Source organism: Prunus persica, chromosome G3, assembly GCF_000346465.2.
Source record: "Prunus persica cultivar Lovell chromosome G3, Prunus_persica_NCBIv2, whole genome shotgun sequence".
Classification (NCBI taxonomy): domain Eukaryota; kingdom Viridiplantae; phylum Streptophyta; class Magnoliopsida; order Rosales; family Rosaceae; genus Prunus; species Prunus persica.
Genome location: NC_034011.1, coordinates 24,348,779 through 24,369,506, shown reverse-complemented (window position 1 = coordinate 24,369,506; position 20,728 = coordinate 24,348,779). Strand labels below are relative to the sequence as shown.

At 39.2% G+C, this 20,728-nt stretch overlaps 5 protein-coding genes across 6 annotated transcripts; 3 read left to right on the top strand and 2 right to left on the bottom strand.

The window, feature by feature from the left end:
• On the top strand, window positions 4,527-5,400 carry LOC18781796. The gene is made up of 3 exons (XM_007216142.2): window positions 4,527-4,821; window positions 4,916-5,028; window positions 5,171-5,400. Exons 1-3 carry the CDS (start codon window positions 4,622-4,624, stop codon window positions 5,233-5,235), a joined length of 378 nt encoding a protein of 125 aa, XP_007216204.2. The 5' UTR covers window positions 4,527-4,621; the 3' UTR covers window positions 5,236-5,400.
• LOC18782464 (protein CHLORORESPIRATORY REDUCTION 7, chloroplastic) lies at window positions 5,413-6,483 on the bottom strand. Its single transcript, XM_007215014.2, has 3 exons — window positions 6,361-6,483; window positions 6,095-6,231; window positions 5,413-5,981 (listed from the first exon to the last, which is right to left on the bottom strand). Exons 1-3 carry the CDS (start codon window positions 6,449-6,451, stop codon window positions 5,709-5,711), a joined length of 501 nt encoding a protein of 166 aa, XP_007215076.1. The 5' UTR covers window positions 6,452-6,483; the 3' UTR covers window positions 5,413-5,708.
• Window positions 6,568-9,140, top strand: LOC18783711 (uncharacterized protein DDB_G0271670). The gene is made up of 3 exons (XM_020561000.1): window positions 6,568-7,046; window positions 7,451-8,384; window positions 8,681-9,140. The coding sequence occupies exons 2-3, from the start codon at window positions 7,522-7,524 to the stop codon at window positions 8,880-8,882; spliced, it is 1,065 nt and encodes a 354-aa protein (XP_020416589.1). The 5' UTR covers window positions 6,568-7,046; window positions 7,451-7,521; the 3' UTR covers window positions 8,883-9,140.
• Window positions 10,974-16,460, top strand: LOC18782245 (LRR receptor-like serine/threonine-protein kinase RPK2). Of its 2 annotated transcripts, none has more exons than XM_020560702.1 (4): window positions 10,974-11,552; window positions 11,667-11,819; window positions 11,919-15,893; window positions 16,065-16,460. In XM_020560702.1, the coding sequence occupies exon 3, from the start codon at window positions 11,949-11,951 to the stop codon at window positions 15,390-15,392; it is 3,444 nt and encodes a 1,147-aa protein (XP_020416291.1). In that variant the 5' UTR covers window positions 10,974-11,552; window positions 11,667-11,819; window positions 11,919-11,948; the 3' UTR covers window positions 15,393-15,893; window positions 16,065-16,460. The 2 variants fall into 2 exon arrangements, with proteins under 2 accessions (XP_020416291.1, XP_007217071.2); XM_007217009.2 differs by having other exon boundaries at window positions 16,052-16,460.
• On the bottom strand, window positions 16,945-19,780 carry LOC18782045 (ninja-family protein AFP3). The gene is made up of 2 exons (XM_007215497.2): window positions 18,520-19,780; window positions 16,945-17,580 (listed from the first exon to the last, which is right to left on the bottom strand). Exons 1-2 carry the CDS (start codon window positions 19,217-19,219, stop codon window positions 17,168-17,170), a joined length of 1,113 nt encoding a protein of 370 aa, XP_007215559.1. The 5' UTR covers window positions 19,220-19,780; the 3' UTR covers window positions 16,945-17,167.

Sequence of the window (20,728 nt, the reverse complement as noted above, 5' to 3'; positions counted from 1 at the left end):
AATCCATGTTATGTAAGGTTTCTTGTCTCGTCGATATAATATTATACAGATATATAGTAAGAAACCATAATATCTACACCATATAATATATGACGAACGTAAAACTTACTTTTTTGGAAACTTTTCAGAAAATATATATAATATAATAAAGCAGTTCCACATAAAAATAAAGGCACTTTTTCTTGTATGGTTGTCTTTAGGTGCACGCGAGGGTGGTTTCATTGATTTCTAAAAATAGCATGGTGTGTGTGTGGCCATGGCGATGATAGAAGCTCTTTTGGACTTGCATTGCCTTTGAAAAAAGACTTATGAACAACAAGAGCTTCAACCTCCACTATTTTGTATGTAGCCAACGTTAGCAACTGTTTTCCACAACCATCATAACCTCCTCCAATATCTATCTCTATACAATCATTATATATATATATGTGTGTGTGTGTGTGTGTGGACGCTTATCTTTCATCAAATTGAGCCTTTTCTTTTTCGAAAGTTATAATTTTCACTATGTGCTTTGCTGGTGCTTGGACCTTTTGGGGTAAGCTTGACAAGGACTTTAGAAGATTCTATGCTTGAAATTTCTAACTTTGTTGCCAAGATGGTATACGCTTCTGCTGCATGCCTTTTCTTGTCTTCCCTTAAGAACGTGTACTTGGAATATATATACATATGTATATATATACTTCTATATACAAGTATTTATACTGTATACATATACATATATATAGTGTGTGTCACGTGTGTGTGAGAAACCTCACCTTATGTAGTTTAAACTATTGTTTATACCCTAAAAAAAAAGCCAAGATATACCACGTTCAAATTAGTAGTAATATATGTTAATTAATAAATACAAAAAATAAAATAAAATTGTGTATGTCAGTAATTGTAGAGTAGAGTAGGCGTAGATGGACGAGTGTGGATATAATGATGATATTTATGACTGAAGTAGAGAGCAATGAGCACAGCGCAGAGGGTGGTTGGAAGAAGTGGATGATATTGAAAGCCTTAAAACGCTCTGGTAATTATTGGAAAGAGCAACAAAAGAAAACCAAGAGATGAAGCAAACTCAGAGAGAGAGAGAGAGAGAGAGAGAGAGAGAGAGAGCGAGAGAGGAGAGGTGATGGTCACTTAAGTGGTCAATACTTTCGTCTCTCTCTCTCTCGCAACACTCATGAACCTGTAGAAACCCTGAAATGCTCATACGTATGTATGTACCTGCTCATTTGGGTTTGAGATACCCTTGATTCACTTTCTCAAATGCAGAAATTAATTAATGAAAGTAGCCTCTTTTATATATATATATATAGGAGAACTCCAATGTTCTACCAATATTAATTATATTGAGAGCTAGGTTGCAGTAACTTTTTTGTTTATTTTTGGGGCCTATGAAAACAATGCAGTTAAAATCATGACATGCAATCTCTTGCTTCTCACATGCATTCACTCAAAAGGTTCGCATCTCTGAATCTGTGTGTGAGGATCTGTAGGAGGAAAGAAGGTAGCAGAATCAGTCTGTCCGGTCCCACTGTTCTCCTTCTTATATACCAATATATATATATATATATATATGTTTATATTTTAAAGCTCTTCTGAATGGTAGTTGTGAGCCTGCAGGCTGCAGCTATAAGCACACGTATACTCTGTGTATGCCCTAAGCATACATCGCTGTCCAATCGATGCTGCCTTTGATTTTGAAGTTGAACCCCATAATTAACATTAACTCATGTCATCATCAAAAACTGAAAAACAAAAAAACATATTAATATTGTATACAATATTCCAATCCACAATATCCAAAAGTTGAAAAAAAAAATAATTGTTTGTCTTCTCACTTCTATCGCGAGTGCTTCTGAAAAGTCAAAACCATATGCATTTCTTTAAACTCATGATTTTGAAATCCGAAATGGATTTGCTTTGCTTTGTGTGTTACATATGTCATAATAATGTACGTAAGATGTACTTTATAATATCATAATCATGCTTTGCAATTAAGGGTTTGACCACATCATCATCGTGTATATAAACATATATAAAAATTTTTACGTAGATATTCAGACAATATTATTGTACAGATATCATGTATATGTATATATATATATTTTATTTACCACATCATGATCATGTTGTTCATGCTACTACGAGCCTATAAGTCGTTTGATTGCATCTTACTCCTCCTGTCTGATCTGATCTGATTAGTGTGTGTGTGTGTTGTAAATTGTAATTAAAGGCATCTAGGCCAACAGCTAGCAATTTAGATAGATTATAGATATATTTTCTCCTTTTTTGGTTTCTTTTCCAATGATATGATGATATATATTGATAGATGACTTTGCAGGGCACGTACGTGGTCAGTGCAGGGATTCAAGGCTTGGCGTTGGTCAACCTATTAGTCTTTTTCAACTTCTAGAGAGGTTACAATTCCATTAAACCATAATGCATCATCATCATCAGCACATTAATTTGATAGATATGTCCAATTAATGTTGCCACAGTGAAACTTTGACTCAAAAATATTAAAGAAAATATATACGCGACCGTCAAGACGTTATAATTGTGTAAATGTCATTATAAAAAGGAAAGAAATCAGAAAGGAAATATTGTAGAAAATACAGTCCCGATCTCTTGGACCACAGGAGTCCAAGAGATTGTGGTCACCCACCGTTGGATATTAATCCAATGGTTGAAAAAAGTTTTTTAAAATGAGTGCAAGAGTGAGTGAACCGTTGAATTTACATCCAACGGTAAGTGACCACAAATTTCTTGGACTCCTGTGGTCCAAGAGATCAGAACTGGTAGAAAATATATGACTTTCACACGATATAACAACGTCTCGACGTCAACATAAAAGAAAATTTGTATATATATATATATATATTATTCTCTAGCTTCTTGTTTAGCTTTGATCATGAGGAGGATGTATAATTGTTGGATAGATTAAAGATATGAGATCCCCTAGGCTGGCTAAAGCTAAGTGATGCAGGATTGTAGCCATGGTATGCGGGTTTTCGGGTCAATTTAGTTTGTGGTCAAAGTTCTCAAAACTTTAATTATTATTAAGAGAAGAAATTTATAGCTAGAGTACATAATCTGCAAAGTTTGAGATGGATCACGCACACGTGTACATACAAAGAAAATCATATATATATATATGTGTGTGTGTGTGTGTTTTGTTGAAAAGAATGATTTTGCCGTTTGTTGGTCAGAGAGGTCAAATAAAAGAGGGCATGCAATAATAGTGTATAAAAGTTAAGCTAGCTATCCTTTGCTTCTAGTTGAAGATCAAGATATGGATTTATATAATGAAGATGATAATTTGGGTCCCTGATGCATAATATGCATATGCATCCACTAATTCTATAGATCGGTGCTATGATTTATATGAATGTAAACCCATAAAATTGTAGAGAAGATGCCGCCAGCTGCTGCGCTAACCATCATCATGCTTCGTATATGTAGGCTTAATTGTAGTAATGGTGTCCGAAAATATGCCCCGAGTTATACTTTCGTTTAAATAAAAAATTACAATGATAGCCTAAAACTATAAGAGGAGGGAGCTTTCTCACACACACATGATTAAGTTGACATGAGATTTGACCTGAGACAACTTATATGCATGTTAATGTCATTTTCCATCAAACTAGACCTCGTTAACATATTTTCGTCTTTAAATTCTAATAATAATGTCGTCCTAAAATTTGGACTTGCATTGCATTGGGTCAATGTGTATAATATTGTTGCCCAAAAAAGTAAGGGTGGGCACGGTCCGGTTCTCACCTCAAATCGAAACTGGAATCGGTATTATTTAACCGGTTCGGTTTAAGCAAATTTTTTTAAAAAATTGGCCGGTTTCAGTCCGGTTTTGAACCAAATTATTAATTTAATTTTTTTTCAAAAAAAATTTATTATTTTTATTTTTTAAAAATAAAAATGATAATAAATAAGTTGTTTTTTTGGCTTAAAAATTAACAAATGATCCAATTCATACAATGAGAATTTTTTTTAAGTTGAACTTGAAAAAATATTAATTACAAAATTTAAAATATAGCATTGGATTTAAAAAATTTGTAATAAAATTAAAAAATATATACAACCGGTCCGGTTTGGTGCGGTGTAAAACCGAAACTGGAACTGGTTCGGTCCAGTTTTGATCCGATTTGTTGACTTTTTTAGTCAACCAATTTTTTTTACCTTTTTTTTTCACCAATCTGGTTCGGTATTCCGGTTATCTGGTTCCGATGCCCTCTTCTACAAAAAAGTAAGGAACCTAGGCTATGGTGGATAGCTCATTGTTGGCCCATTCCCAAGTGGATATACTTGGTTTTGGGCCAACCATTGTAAATGTCCTAAAACCCAAATACAATTTATAAACTTTTTTTCTCTGTGTTTTTGGTATTACTAAAAATTGACTTTATTTTGAAACTCGAGTTCAACGAACCCGAGCCTGACAAGGCCTAAATTCGACCGTTGCAAATTTTCTATCCTCATCCCAAACGGTAACCTCTCACACTAATTTATTCAAATTTTCATTTCAACTCTCTCTGTCTCTCTCTCATACATCAAAACTGTGGTCCAATTTTCCTCTTTCTTCATTCTTGACACAAGTAAACTGATACATTAGTGTTCAATGGAGAACGAGCCAGAATTGCCTCCTCCTAAAAGCCCAATTCAATCATCAGAGATGATGAACTTCTCCGAGTGCATAACACCACCACCACCTCCACTCCAACACAAGGATGAAAATTCTCAAAACTCCGGCAACGATTTACGCAAACCCACCACCCCAGATCGCCTTAAAGTCCCCAAGGCATTCAAGTACCCAGAAAGGTATCAAATCTTCCACACAAAATATTTTAGTCATATAAGATCATTGTTTGTGTAAACTTCTTCCTATTTAAAAAATTGTTTCTCAATTTTGTAGGTACACAAGCCCAACTGATCTGATGATGTCCCCTGTAACAAAAGGCCTTCTTGCCAGAAACAGAAAGGGTGGTGCCCTCTTGCCACCTAGCAAAAATCTACACAAGCCCCAAGGTATTGAATTCATACTTAATCACTCAACAGAATTGTTGAATTAACAAATCCTGATGCAGAAAGTTCATTTGGGTAGCAATGTTTTGGTGTAATTAATAACAATTGGATTTCTCTTCCTTTTTTGTTGTTGTCATTGCTGCAGATTCAGGATTTGCAGCTGTGGGATGTGGTCCTGCTTCAGAATTGAATTTTGGGTCCAATAAATGAAGACTCTTGAGGCACCTTTTGGGACTTCTCCAACAGCTTTTTATTTCTTTCTTTCTTTGAGTTTTCACTGTTTCAGGGTTAATGACATTTGGTACTGTGTGATTTTTGTCTGTATTTTAATATATTTGGATAGAAATGTGAATGAAATAATGAGATTCTTCAGCATGCCCAAGAATGAACAAATGCCTCTAATGACACTCATTTGAGACATAGAAAATTATTTCAAACAAAATTTTAAAACCAACAAGCAAAACAAGAAGCAAAACAAGAAGCAAGAGGATGCAAATTCTTACAATTTGTGGTCACATTCTCAATTTCTTTGAGGCACTAACCACTTCTCCAAGTTGCCGAGCTTCTTTAGCTACATACAAGGCATATTGGCCAATGCCATCATGGAAACACAGCCTCAATTTCATGCTTCTATATGGGTGTGCATAACAATTGATGGGGGTGCTAAGGCTCGAACGCTTTTCTCACTCCAATCGAACTTCGTACCATTGGACTGAGCCAACATCTCCATGGATTTCAAGTTCACAAACAGACCTCACTAGATAGGAAACAGCATCATCAATGCTTTCAAATCTTGCAAGATCAGGGGGAAGGTTCTTGGCTGGCCAGTTTTCCAGCCGACCTTTTAACTTAGCCCTCAACTCTTCCTCTGAAACAAACTTCTCATCCTCTCCTGGTTCCAGCAATACATAAGTTTCACTATTGTGATATATCCTTCTCCTCCTCACTGCACAAACCTGACAAAAATTCCAAGAATATTTTTTTTTTTTGAAATAACAGAATTTCATGCTGAATCTGATATGTTACATGAATGAAACCATGATTGTACTTGTTAATTCTTTAATATTACCTTGACAGCATCTCTTTGTTCACTTCTTGTTTTAAACAGTTTCAGATGGACTGAAGAACTCATGTTCTCAGTTATGCCTGTCGACGACATCAGGTGAATCGATGGAGTTCGAATATGGTGCTTTGTTGCTTGTTTGCCTGCATAATTTGAATGCCCATATGCTCAAAAGTAATTAATGCAAATTGAGTGATTAGCTCATCCCCTGCACTATCAATTTTCAAATTGTCAAAAGGTCTTAGATGTGAAAAAAGAGCAGCAGAGCTTACAGTTAAAAGACACAACTCCACCATGGAAATGGAATAACTGTTTCTTCAAAGCTCCTTCCATTGGAGCAATTTTGCCTCCAAATTTCAGCATCTTGGTGTAAAGAGTATATGCAAACAATATTTACAGATAACATGCTAAAACTGAGCCTCTTGTGGCTTAAACTTCTCAACCTCATATTTCACCGTATTTACAATTCTACCCTCCATCCTTCGGACCAATTTTTACTTGGGCCAATGTCGGTGGCCCAAGTTCCAGAACATCATTTTCCCGCGTGACCTGTTAGTTCGTTGCTATCGGTTTTTGTTCACAAGAGGTCCAGACAGTTAGTCAGTTAGTAGAAATGGCGCTAGATGACTTTGATCAAAGTCGGTTACGTTGTTTCACATAACAAAGTACGAAACCTTCCGAGGTTGTCTCCTTTCCTGTCCTTTTTAGCTCCTTCATTTATCTCTGACTCATCCAAACCCTAGTTGTTTACAATCCCCAACCCTAAACATCCTATTTTTTTCCTACCATTGCATTGCACTTCATTTTTCTTTTGTTATCCTTGTGCTTATCAAGATCCAACCTTTTTCTTTGATTCTGTCAAGAATCTTAAAGAGCTTCTGGGCTTCATTTGATTCTTGAGAGCGATGTTTTGATTGAAGCTGAGGATTGATTTTCTAAAGGGTTCTTGCAGATTCAAGTAATTACCTTTTTGTTAACTTATGCTGATTATTTTGGTGTTCCATTTAGTGCTAAATCTTCTGCTCAAAACCTATTTCCAGAATTAAAGATATGCATCTCTTATTGATTTGATTTGATACTGAATCTTTAGGGATTAAAACTTGATGTTACAGTGGCATGATTTAATTTGATCTCAGGGTTCCGTTTGAAAGTTTGAAGATTCATTCTCTGTGATTGTAAGATTATATGATTTTGATGTTTAAAGTGCTGCCTATATGAAAGTATCAGTTGAGTTTATATGCATCTTATGATTATTGAAATGCTGTTTTTAGTCCTTGTGCTATTTGCATAACCAACATTTTTATTCTTTCCTATCTTAGAATAAAATTTGGATTAAGCCCCATTTTTCTTATTCCCCTGCAGTTGAAAACCAATTAGAGACAGGCACAGGAGATTTTGAGGATTATCAGGTGTTGCAAATATTAAATAAAGTCATGGATGATGTGCAGAAGAATGATGATAGTAAGCATCTAAAGGTGCACTTCGAATCTGATATGGTTAATTACCGCCGAAATTCAAGCTTCCCATCATCTTCTTCATCATCATCATCTTCAACTTCATCATCACCACGTTCATCACTGGAATCAGATGTTACTGACAAAGCAGATGTCAATGGCTCTTTTGAAACTACACAACAGGGCCAGGAGTCTCAGGGGCCTCCGCCATTACCAGAGGCTTCTTCTTCTCAGACTCTTGCTTGGAGCCTGCAAAGTGGATCATCAGGACAATCCTCTCAACTTCAGACGATGGGGCGGCCTGCAGGATATGATCCAAGTCGAATCCCAACGTCTATTTTTGCCAGTAAACCTTCAACAGGCATGGATTGGAGTGTTGCTTCAAATGAATCATTGTTTAGCCTTCATGTGGGGAACAACAGTTTCTCAAGAGAGCAATTTTCTATGCTGTATAAATCTGGAGAACTGACCTACCCTGATGAGTTGTTTTACATTCCAACTCCACTTCCCACAGTTACCGAAGCAGAAACTGTTGAAATGAAGATTCACAATGTGGAGAAAGAGACTGTTGAAAATAAAGATCCAAACGTGGAGAAGAAGAGTGTTGAAAATATGAGTGCAAATGTGGATAAAGAGAAGGTTGAAAGCACGAGTGTAAAGGTGGAAATGGACTCGGTAGAAACAGAAGAAGCTGCAGATGAATCTGAAAAGACAGATTTAACTGATATTCCCAGTGATCATGGTGGAAATAAGGCGCCTCTTATTGTGGAAATCAGGGGTTCTGCTACCTCTTACCGTTCTGATGACAGCAATCACAGCACCAAGTCATTCCAATTTCCACTGTAAGCGACGTGACTTTTATCACATAGTAGATAGGATCATAGCAATGTTTATAATTTCAATTATCTGCAAATGCAGGACTAACATATATACTTGGATGCACATTGAGCCTTCTGATATGGAAGGCAGTTCCTCACAAACTTAAACAAAACATGTAGTATCAATGTTTCAGTCAAGCTATGCACCATGCAATTTTAATATGGAAAACTATCAAATATGATTATTGCAGGGTAATCTGCCATCTACTATATACACTGGTCAGCTGAAGCATTGCACTGATAGCAGTTGGTATTTTCAGGTTGGCAGGTCATGAGGCTGGAAGACATAGCCCTGCACAGATGACCTCAGTAAAGCAGCAGCCAGAGCAGCACACACAGCAGGAGATGCATAAGCAGGAGGACGAGCTTGAAACGCCTGATACACCTGAAACACCCCTAAAGGCTACAGCTCCATCATCCAGTTGGTTTTCTTGTTTTTATTGTTGCATGGTCTGTCGTTGAGAGAAGGATAGATTTTCTTCCTAATGATCATGCCGTGATCTCCTTCAATAAAAGAGAAGCCATAGAAATGATGAACCAAGAGAGTGAACAATTGGAAATTGATGCACATAGATGATGACAGATCTAAATGGTGTTAAATGGTAGATGTGGTTTCAAAACTGATGTACAGACATACGTATACGGTATATGTATATGTTGGAGAAATTGGTTTGCACTCAACACTAATTCTGCTTAATAGGTATCTTCAATACTGCAAAATCTGACTCTTGTTAGCCATTTCTTTGGTTTGGTGCCTATTTGTTGCATCTGACAAATCACCTGAATCTGCTTGAAATACAATAATTTGAGATGGCAATTGAAACAAGGTCTAGAAATCAGAATTCAGAATCTGGTAAACTATACAAAAATTGGGTATCTAACAGCCAACCTATTAAGTTTTTAAGTTGCTTTAATTCCTGTTTTTCATGCATTTGATTATCCTTTTAGGCAGCCAGTTTGGTAAGGAGCAAAAGCTCATGCCTTTGGTTCCCCAAAGTAAAATCTGCTGGTTGGTTGATCTGAACCTTGAATTGATTCAAATCTGGATCCTATCCTATCTCTAAGAAATGAATTGCAAATATAAGCAAAAGCTAAAGGGCACACCAGCACAGCAAAACCTATAGTAAGCTAGCTAACCATAGTTTAACTATGCATGTTAATTAGAAAACGTCAGTCTTACGTCAGGATTATGTAAACTACAACATGTTCAATTTGTCAAGTTGGCTTTTCTTATGAGCAACGAGGTGGGGTGAGATGAGAACTTTCTGTTTAGGTATGTGACAAAAGAGAGAGAGCTAAAGCATCCTGTCTGGATGCTGGAAAGGCTAGATTTTTATAATTAGTTGCTTTTCAATAGGCTAAAGCTATACGTGCATCCATACCATACCACTATGATAATTGAAATGTTTTTGTACTTTTCATTTTATACTAGTAATAGTCTAAATTGTTAGAATTTACAAAAGAGGAGAATCAAACTCAATATATTATATTGATTAATTGTCCTAACTCACGTCACGTCCTTAAAATATAGCAGTCTTAATTGCTCCAAGTTTCATACTATTCATAAAAACTTACAAATCAGGCAATGGATCTTCTCAAACAACTAATAAAACCCGTATATAATATTACTAACGCTATAATAGACACAATATCAGCAAACTATCCATAATCCTTTAAGTATGGGATTTGATTACGATTGAGTATCTTAATTATTCTTGTAATAAATAAGCAGCATCAATCTCTACCACACAGTAAGTGATCAAAATTTTTTATTTGCTTAGGGTTAAATTGTTTTGATTCTGGTAAGTATAGCATATATTCCTTCTGCACAGCATATATATACGCGTCACTTTTGCAGTTTGCCAAGTACAAGAACATCATGTGTGCCTCGGCATAAATTCTTATGTAAGCCTAAAAGACACACACAAGTTAAAAGGTGATGATGCAAATGCCCCTAGTTTACCAATTAGATGGAACGCATCATACACTTCTCTACCCTTCTTGTACAACTTCCAATTTGAACTTAAAACACACATTATTGTAAAATACAATCACTCGTGTAGAGGTGCAAGCGATTCTTAACCGTCTATACAGATAAATTTAACAAAATAATTATTTGTGTTAATGACTCTTCCTAATAAAATGAAGTCCAAAGTTTCCAATTTTCCATATTATCTAGTAAAAGAAGTAGGCATCAATCGCATTCCGAGCTATAACTGTCCAAATTAAATCCCATAAATCATGAGACTCTGAGTGAGAGTTGCAGCCGGCAGCCAAATCCCAGTGGAGAACAGTACAGCTCCCTTTTCTTATCTGGACCTCATGAACACTAGAGTAGACCCAACCAACACCATCATAAGGCTGGTGGGCCCCACTTCACCCCTTCTGGAAGGACATCCCACGTGGATTCCTTTCTCTGCAGCCGCGTGTACAGAAGCTTTGAGGAATCTTTTTTCCTTCTTTTAACCCTTCTGTCTCTTTCTCTTTCTCTCACACTCAACTAAGCCCAAGAGCCTCTCCCTCCCTCTCAATTGACCTAAGGGTCTGATGCATTTATTGACCGGCTGTGGAGCCCACCCCCCTAAAATGTATGTCTTGTGGACCCCAGCACCCCCATATACGACAAAACCCTTAAAATGTAAAGAATTTCTTTTTTTAAATTGAAAAAAAAAAGGGAAAAGCAAAGAAGAAGAGGAATAAACATGAAATAGAAAAAAGAAAAGAAGAACGCGTTTTCTTCTCAAAAGAACACAGTTGAATGACTTGAGTCTTCTCTCTCTTCCTCCGTCTCCTTTATCTCTCTCTCTCTCTCTCTTTCCATCTATCATCAGTACCAACGAAATTAGGGTTAGGGTTTTCATAAACCCCTTTTACTCTTTCTGTGCTGCAGCTCGAAGAAAGGGGTTTTGGGGTTTTGATCTCTTGGGTTTCGAAGACCCTTTTCTCTGCTGCAGGATCGACATGAATTGCCCAATTTCCAAGAGGAATCCAGAGTCTTTGAGCGAAATCCAAATAGGGAAACAGGGCTGTTAGCTTCCTTTTATTCGATTTCAATTTCAAGATAAGAAAAACAGTTCCCAAAGGAAAAGGCAACGGAATTTGGCACCATCCCCATCTCCTACTGCTACAAAGGTACATACGAAATGTCAAATTTACCCAATTTCCGATTTCGATTTAGTTCAGCTTCTAAATTGTTGAGTACACAGTACAGCATTAGTTAAAGCAGCGATCTTTGTGTCCGTACAGGTGGCTGAACTGCAAACGGGTGCAAGCGAAACGAAGGTAATGGGAATGAAAATGGCCCCGTCGATTTGATAAAGCCACCCAAGTCCAACAACATTCATGTAAGAGCAAGAAGGGGTCAAACTACTGACAGTTGTAGATAGTCTAGCTGAAGGGGTAAGAATTTAATTCCTTCCAAATGATTATATTCTTAAGCTATTTCCTTCTTTTCGAGCTTTATGCTGACATTGTGCGTTGCTTATGTAATTTTCGTAGAGACCCACTTAGCTGTCATAGTTTCAAGAGATGGGTTTTTCCCCTTCGTCCTCTTCAGTCACCAAAGAGCAGTTTTTTCGCAAACCCACTTCGCCAGTGCTTGTTCTGAAGCTCGTGTTGCTCTTATGGGTCTTCTGCGCCTCTCTGAACGGCGTCGTTTTCGCTGATGCTGATACTGACGCATCGGTGCTCCTCCAGCTCAAGAACTCGGTCTCAGACCCGTCAGGCTTGCTTTCCAGCTGGAATTATTCGGTCAATTCTGGTCACTGCTCATGGTTCGGCGTCTTCTGCAATTCAAATTCTCAGGTGGTTGCGCTCAACATTACTGGGAATAGTGGAGGAGGCGAAGGTGGATCGAAATCTATTGCGTGCTTAGATTTTGCCCAGTTTCCGCTTTATGGGTTCGGAATTCGGAGGAGCTGTTTGGGTAGTGGAGGAAGGTTGTCTGGGAAACTCCCCTCTGTAATTGGGAAGCTCACTGAGCTTAGGGTCTTGTCGCTTCCCTTCAATGGTTTGGATGGTGAAATTCCTAGTGAAGTTTTGGGCTTGAAAAATTTGGAGGTTCTTGATCTTGAGGGCAACTCGATAACTGGGTCTCTGCCGTTTCAGCTTAATCCAAATCTGCGGGTTCTTAATCTTGGGTTCAATATGATTGAAGGTGAGATACCGACCTCGTGGTCAAACTCTGTGAGCTTAGAGATCTTGAATGTAGCTGGGAATCTTGTGAATGGGACCATTCCGGGTTTCATTGGTAGGTTAAAGGCTGTGTATTTGTCGTACAATTCACTTAGTGGGGATGTTCCCAGCGAGATTGGAGACAATTGTGGGAAGCTGGAGCATCTTGATTTGGCGGGTAATTTCTTGGTTGATAAAATTCCAAGCAGTTTAGGAAATTGCAGTCAGTTGAGGACGCTGATGTTGTATTCAAATATGTTGGAAGAGGGTATTCCAGCTGAACTCGGCCGGCTTCAGGCGCTGGAAGTGTTGGATGTGTCGAGGAATAGCCTAAGTAGTTCATTACCACGAGAGTTGGGGAATTGCTCTGAGTTGTCTGTCCTTGTGTTGTCGTCTATGTTTAATCCGCTACCACGAGTCAATGATACAGTAGTGGACTCTTTATTGGAGCAGTTGAATTCTATGAATGACGACTTCAATTACTTTCAAGGTGCAATGCCTGTGGAAATTACGACCCTTCCAAAGCTAAGGATCTTGTGGGCACCAAGGGCAAGTATTGAGGGCAACTTCCCGAGCAATTGGGGTAGTTGTGAATACTTAGAAATGATCAATTTGGCTCAGAACTTCTTTACTGGGGAAATTCCTAGTGGGCTTAGTCGCTGCAGGAAGCTTCAATTTTTTGATGTAAGCTCTAACAGGCTTAGTGGGGAGCTTGTTCAGGATCTTCAGGTTCCTTGTATGGTTATGTTTGATGTCAGCGGAAACATCTTGTCAGGTTCAATACCTGAATATTTTAACAGCACTTGTGCTCCAGTTTCTCCCTTGACAGATTTTTCTTTCAAAGATGATGATCCGTCCTCGCCCTATTTAGCATTTTTTGCATCGAAAACCCAAGTTGGAAACCCGTTGCAACTGTACGGAGAAGATGATGGTCTTACAGTACTGCACAACTTTGGGGACAATAATTTTACTGGCACTTTGCCGTCACTGCCTATTGCACATGAAAGATTAGGGAAGCAAACTCTTTATGCATTCCTTGTTGGAGAAAACAAGCTTACTGGAACATTTCCAGGTAGTTTATTTGGGAAGTGTGAGGGATTGGATTCATTGGTTGTTAATGTGAGTAACAACAAGCTATATGGTCAGATTCCTGCCGAAGTTGGCACAATGTGCAAATCTCTTAAATTTTTAGATGCATCTCGGAATCAGATTATTGGTCCCATTCCCCCTACTTTTGGGAAATTGGTGTCCCTTGTTGCCCTTAACCTGAGTTGGAACATGTTGCAGGGTCAGATCCCCATCAGTCTTGGCCAGACAAGGGATCTGAGGTATCTGTCCTTATCTGGTAATAACCTTACAGGTACCATTCCATCTAGTTTGGGGCAGCTTTACTCTTTAGAAGTGCTGGAGCTTTCTTCAAACCATCTCACCGGTGAGATACCAAAGGATCTTGTGAACTTGGGAAATCTGACTGTTCTTCTGCTGGACAAAAATAATCTTTCTGGTCAGATTCCATCTGGTTTGGCAAATGTGACTGCACTCTCTTCTTTCAATGTGTCTTTCAATAACTTTTCCGGTTCATTGCCTTCAAATAATAACCTGATGAAATGCAATGCTGCTATTGGAAACCCATATATACATTCTTGCCCCATGTTTTCTCTGACACAACCATCTTCAGATTCTCAAGGAAGAGATGGTGATTCACAACCTTATGCTGCTTCACCAGTGGGAGTTCCAGCTTCGAGGAATGGGAATTTCAATTCAATTGAGATAGCTTCCATTACATCTGCATCAGCCATAGTTTCAGTGCTTCTTGCTCTGGTTGTTCTGTTCTTGTATACACGAAAGTGGAATGCAAAGTCTGGAGCTCTAGGGTCTACCAGGAAGGAAGTTACAGTTTTCACAAACATTGGGGTTCCATTGACCTTTGAGAGTGTTGTGCGAGCCACGGGCAGTTTCAATGCTAGCAACTGCATTGGGAATGGAGGTTTTGGGGCAACTTACAAGGCAGAGATATCTCCTGGAATCCTGGTGGCAATAAAACGACTCTCAGTTGGAAGGTTTCAAGGAGTTCAACAATTTCATGCAGAAATTAAGACTCTTGGAAGGCTTCGCCATCCAAATCTGGTCACTTTGCTTGGTTATCATGCCAGTGATACAGAGATGTTCCTAATATATAATTATTTGGCGGGTGGTAATCTGGAAAAATTTATTAAGGAAAGGTCTACCAGGGCTGTGGATTGGAGGATACTTCACAAGATTGCTTTGGACATAGCTCGTGCACTTGCCTACCTACATGATCAGTGTGTACCACGTGTCCTTCATCGCGATGTCAAGCCCAGCAATATTTTATTGGATGATGATTTCAATGCTTATCTCTCTGACTTTGGTTTGGCCAGACTTCTTGGAACTTCAGAAACCCATGCTACTACTGGTGTAGCTGGAACTTTTGGATATGTTGCCCCAGAATATGCGATGACTTGCCGTGTTTCAGACAAGGCTGATGTGTATAGTTATGGTGTTGTGCTTCTGGAGTTGCTCTCTGACAAGAAAGCTCTGGATCCCTCATTTTCTTCATATGGAAATGGATTCAACATTGTTCAGTGGTCATGTATGCTTCTTCGACAAGGCCGTGCTAAGGAATTCTTTACTGCTGGGCTATGGGATGCAGGTCCCCATGATGATTTGGTAGAAGTTTTACACTTGGCAGTTGTGTGTACGGTTGACTCTCTCTCGACCAGGCCTACAATGAGGCAAGTTGTACGAAGACTTAAGCAGCTTCAGCCTCCATCTTGTTAGCTGCCTTATGAGGCTTGTATTGGTTAACATTAGTAGTTTGTAGAAAGAGAAGCGCCATTGTAATATGTGCTTGTGCACTCAGTCCTCTTTTGGGACTGGCCTTAGGTTGATTTCTAAACCTTATTGATCCCACTTGTACATTGTAAAATAGTTCTGCCCCCAATTTTTTTTTATGTTGTTTCTCTTATTAGGGGCCTTGCCAATGAGTCTGCAGAAGAATGCAGATGTTTCATTTCCTCGTCTTATACGTGTATATTCAGCTTCATTTGTTGTTCAATAAAGCAGAGTAGATATATTTTCAGGAAAGTATTGGCTGAAGTGTTTACTGTGGCCAACTTATTCATATCTGTTATATGATTAGCCATGTGAACTTCCTGTAAAAGGAAATGATATCCAATTCGATATCTACTTGTCATGCTGCAATCACTCTGGCCTCAAGAACTTAGTGGAGGATAGTTATCATACAAGTGCTAGCAGTTTCTAGAGGGGATGATATTAGAGGTAAAGTCCTCATTCTTTTTCTCTTTGTTATTACCATGTTTTGATTAATGAGATTGGATAAAGTATGTTTGAACTTCCAAGTTTGAAGTATGGTCATAATAGATGTTTCTTGACTTTGCATGGAGAGATTTGGACTTTTGCTTATGATACCATTTCAGCCTTTGCTTCCAGGCCAGACGAGCAGATGGCAGCTTCATCAACCGTAGATTCTTCCTCGACAAGGCCGTGCAAATAAATTTCTTTACTGCTGCGTTGTCAGATGATGCAGGTCCCCTTGATGATTTTTAAGGAAGTTCTAGTCTTGTTAGTTGTGTGTACGGTCGACTCTCGCTTGAAAAGACCTGAAGTGAAGCAGATCGAACTACGGGTTAAGCCACTTCTGCCCCCGTCTTGTTAGGTGCTTCGCGAGCCTTGGCATATATTGGTCAACATTAGTAATCTGTAGAAAGAGAAGCGCCATCAATTGTTTCAGGGGCCTTGCAGATGAACCTGCTGAATCACACAGATATTTATGTTCCTTGTTTTATACGTGTGTATATGATTTGCCTTATTTGTTCAATAAAACAAGCAAATTAGGTTTTCTGTAAAGTAAGCTCTGAAGTGTTTGGTGAGGCCAACTTATTGCTATCTGTTATGTGTTGAGTTGAAATTCCTACCCCTGTGAGCTTCCTACCAAACAAAGATGCTATCCCATCCTGTAATTTCACTCTGGCCTCCACAATTTCTTCTATGTACAACTGTATTGAACTTATTTTTTCCCCTTTCGATCACAATAATTGTTGGTGGTTTCGCCGTCCATGTCAAGTTTATTGTGTTAGTTAACAAGCAACTCCATGAAGTTTATAGTAATGCAAACAAGGTCATTGTTTTCATCTCCTCAATCCGCATATGCAGATAACCTAACTGGTAGGTAGAAAAAACCAGAACAGTAGGCAACCAACCTTCTTTGCTCCACAGAGATAAATCCCTTACTTTCGAAACTCTCGGTTACCTTATATTCTGCTTCCTCACATCATTGCCACGAATTAAACAAAATAAATGACCCAACAAATATTAACATGCAACGACCTGTCTCCTCTAGTTATAATCATTATAGCCTTCCAACACAAGGCTTCATGTACCGAATTCAATACAAGTGCCCATCAGTCCCATTGAAAGACAATTTTAAATAAACAAAGGAAAAAGGTAAAAGGAAGGAACATTGATGGATCTTCTCCACTTTCTCCCTCGTCCTTAGATAAAAGGTTTTGACATGATCTACAAGGGCACTACAACTACAAAAACGGAGATGGATTGACTACTATATGCTTCAAAGGGTGTGCCACGTCACCACCGCCGGCATGCTTCACAAACTCGGCGGGAGAGAGAAAGCTACCATGACAAACACATACTATCCTCACTTCCTCACCCTTCTTGTACCTATAAAGAAACCCTTCTATTCTTTTCCCGTTGGGGCCATCTCCTTTTGTAGACACACAAGGCATATTTTCCAACACATTCCTCACAATTTCGTTGGCTCCTTTTTCTGGAACTGTGGGTTTATCACAGTTAATTTCCATTTGAACTCCGTTGAACTGACCTGATCTTTCGGTGGTTATCATTCGAGGGGTCACTAACAGTTCCTTATTAGTCTTTGGAGAAGACTGAGCATTGGCATGACTTCTTGGTTCAGTGCATTTGTGCGCTCCTGCATATCAAGAGGTAAAATGTCACAGGAGCACAAGAGCTTCGACACTAGAACATAAAATAGCTTTTAACAGGTTCTATGTTTCCATAAGATGATACGCAAGCCAGTGGCATGGCATGAGAAAACTGGGAGACAAAACATCAAATGAGTCTATTACATCATCGACAATAAGGAGCATTGGTGTTGGGGGCAGTAAAGCAATACAGAGGGATCTGGGAGAGCACGGTTGAACTGCCCTCTATCGAATGTCAAAGGCCCCCAAACAGTGTCGCTCACACGACACACCTAATCTAGAATTCTACTTAAACGAAACATTATCATTATCATGAGGTCCCATTGAAAATTTAGGCTACAGAGTAGTTAAAGTTAGATCAGTTCTTACTCAATAGAACACTTGGAACACATGTTTGGGGCACATCAATTTCTGGACCAGCATATACTCGCTTGGTTACACATGAACCCCTTACAACATGGCTAGCAGCACGCACTAAATTGGTTCATTGGGGGAGGCAATTCAGAACGATCCAGAGCAAAAGGAAGGGTCACTCTCAAGAGTGGCTTGCCGTTTCTATTTCATTTAAAAACGTCAAAAACATGAAGGGGGAATTCTCAAACCATGATGAGACTGACATTCTCCTACAAACGCAAAATCTATAGGTTATAAAGATAATCTTCTTGGCCAGTTCCAAATCTAAAGACCGTGTTTTCGAATTGAGCCATCCGGTCTACTTATATGGCATTCACCACACAATCATTTACAAACTACATAACATGAACCAAAATCCTACTAGAAAACCTGCCTAAAGGATCCAATTTTTCCAATTTCAAGGTGATATTTGATTCACACAAATCATTGAAAATTAATGTTCAACAATAAAATAAAACACATACACAGAGAAAACAGCTGAAACCAATAATCTCAAATTGAAATGAGAATACCTTGAGCAGCAGCAGCATGGCTCTCAGATTCTGAAATCCCAGATGAGCCACTTCCTTGAGACCCAATTGTGCTCTGAGATGCTGGCGGTGGAGGAACCGGACAATTACCCTTATCACCAGATACCCAAGTGGGGATCCCCATAGCTCTAAACTCATCCACCACCTTCACAAACTGCTCTTGTCTATAACTTTGAACCCCATTCATGGCTTCTCCTCCTCTCTTATCTTCCTCAAAGTTCTCTCTGCTCCGATCTCTGGGCACCTTCAAATTCCTCTGCTGCTTCTCCGACCTCTTTCTCTTCGCCTCCATTCTCCTCAAGCTCTGCAACTCCTTCCTCTTCCTCCACTCTTCCACTGTTTCCGTAGGCAGAGAACAAGTCCTCATCAGAGGCACCATGCACGGCGCAGATACACGACATGTCGTGTCCTCGTCTCTTGCTGGGGTCGACGCGAAGTCAGGGATTGACGACGAGCGTTTGAGTGGCAGTAACTTGGCTCTTGGGTCCACCCCAAATCGACCGTTCAATGAAAGCCCGAGGCTTAGCTCAATCTCCTCAGAATCTTGGGTTGGCTCCTCGAATTTTCCAGGAAAATCATTCCCGGAAACTATTTTCCTCAGCAGATCTCCCGGAAAATTACTCCCTTGCATTGAGAACACCTGTTGGGTTGCTCTGTTTCCACCTTCCTCTGTTTGCGCCATTTGAAAAAAACAAAATTGCAGAACGCCAGAATCCAAACCAGATTGCTCAAATTAAGAGGTACCCAGATGACAAAATAATAATCTTTTTTAAAACCAGGAAGTAGAATTCAGCAGAAAATCCAAGGAAGCTGAGAAATTGGTAACTTTATCCTATGTTTATCTTTGAATAGTAATTCCAAGCTTGTTCCAACCAAACACTGCAGCATAAAGCCTACATTTTCTTCCACTTTCTCGCCATGAACTTCTCAGAGAAACAGAAAGAAGAGCCATCAGTTGTACCAAACACCGAAGAACATAAAGCAGAAGAAAATTGAAACGCACGTCAATGACCCCATGAGAAGCATTTTCGCAGAAGACGAAAAACCAAATGGACTAGGAGCGAAAAGAAAATACAGGGGAAGAAAAAAATAATAAAAAATGAATTTTTTGGCTGCAGAAGACAGAAAAGTGCAATACCGAGAAAGCCCCTGGAAGTCGTAGACACCCGACACGTGGCGGACATGAAGAGCCCCGACAAGCACGTGGCTTATAGAGACGCAGATCTGAAGGACACGCCGAACAGGCGTCGCCAACTCTTTGGTTTTCTGGATTGGGTTCCCAGAGAACACGTGTCACACGGGAGATGCGGAATCTGACAGGTTGCCACGTCGCCCAAATATCTCGTCCTCGTCGTAGCGAAGAGAGTAGAGGCAGAGCCGCAATTCGCTCTATCCACTTACGTAATATCTATCCCATCTATAAACGAGCTGGATTCCAGAACGAGGAAAACTGACGCTCCAAGAGTGCGCCACGTGGATGATGCCTGGGGATCCGGGTCAGAGTCTTTTCCTTTCGTTTCCGCGAAGAGAATATTGTCGTCGCGAGTGTGGATTGGAGTGCTACTCGCTCTGTAAGGAGCACGGTTGCTAATTTAAGCAGAATTAACCTAATTCATTAAAATCTTATTGGATGAGTTCTCTCAATCAAATGTTTTTAGGGACCATCGAATTATGGGGAGGAGAGTTACTAAACCATTCACAACGGATGATTACAAATCGTTCACATTAACAGTTAACAATTATTTATGTAAATTGAGATTCGAATAGAATAAGTTACGATTTGCAATCGCAATTATATACCCTTGGTGGGGGCATGGCTAATATGAAATTAAGTAAGACAATCAAATTTTTTGGCCAAAGCAAAAATGCTAAACAAATTGATTAATTAAAAAAATTTGACAATAATGTATATGTGGATTAAGGTAGACAAGGCAGAAGCATCCCCGGAAGACTTGAGGGAGGTGATGAAACACAAAAGGTAGATGAGGTGTCAGGTGTGGACCCCAAGAGAGGAAGCAAGAGGGCCAACTTGCACATTTCTTTTTCCTCTTTTTATTAGATGAAGACTGTAAGGCATCAGAGTACACGCCACGTGTCGACATGCAGTTAGGAGGGGGGGCGTGTACACATAGGAATGGATGGAGACAGCGAAGCCAAGTTGCGGGACAACGTGTACAGGGAGAAGATATCA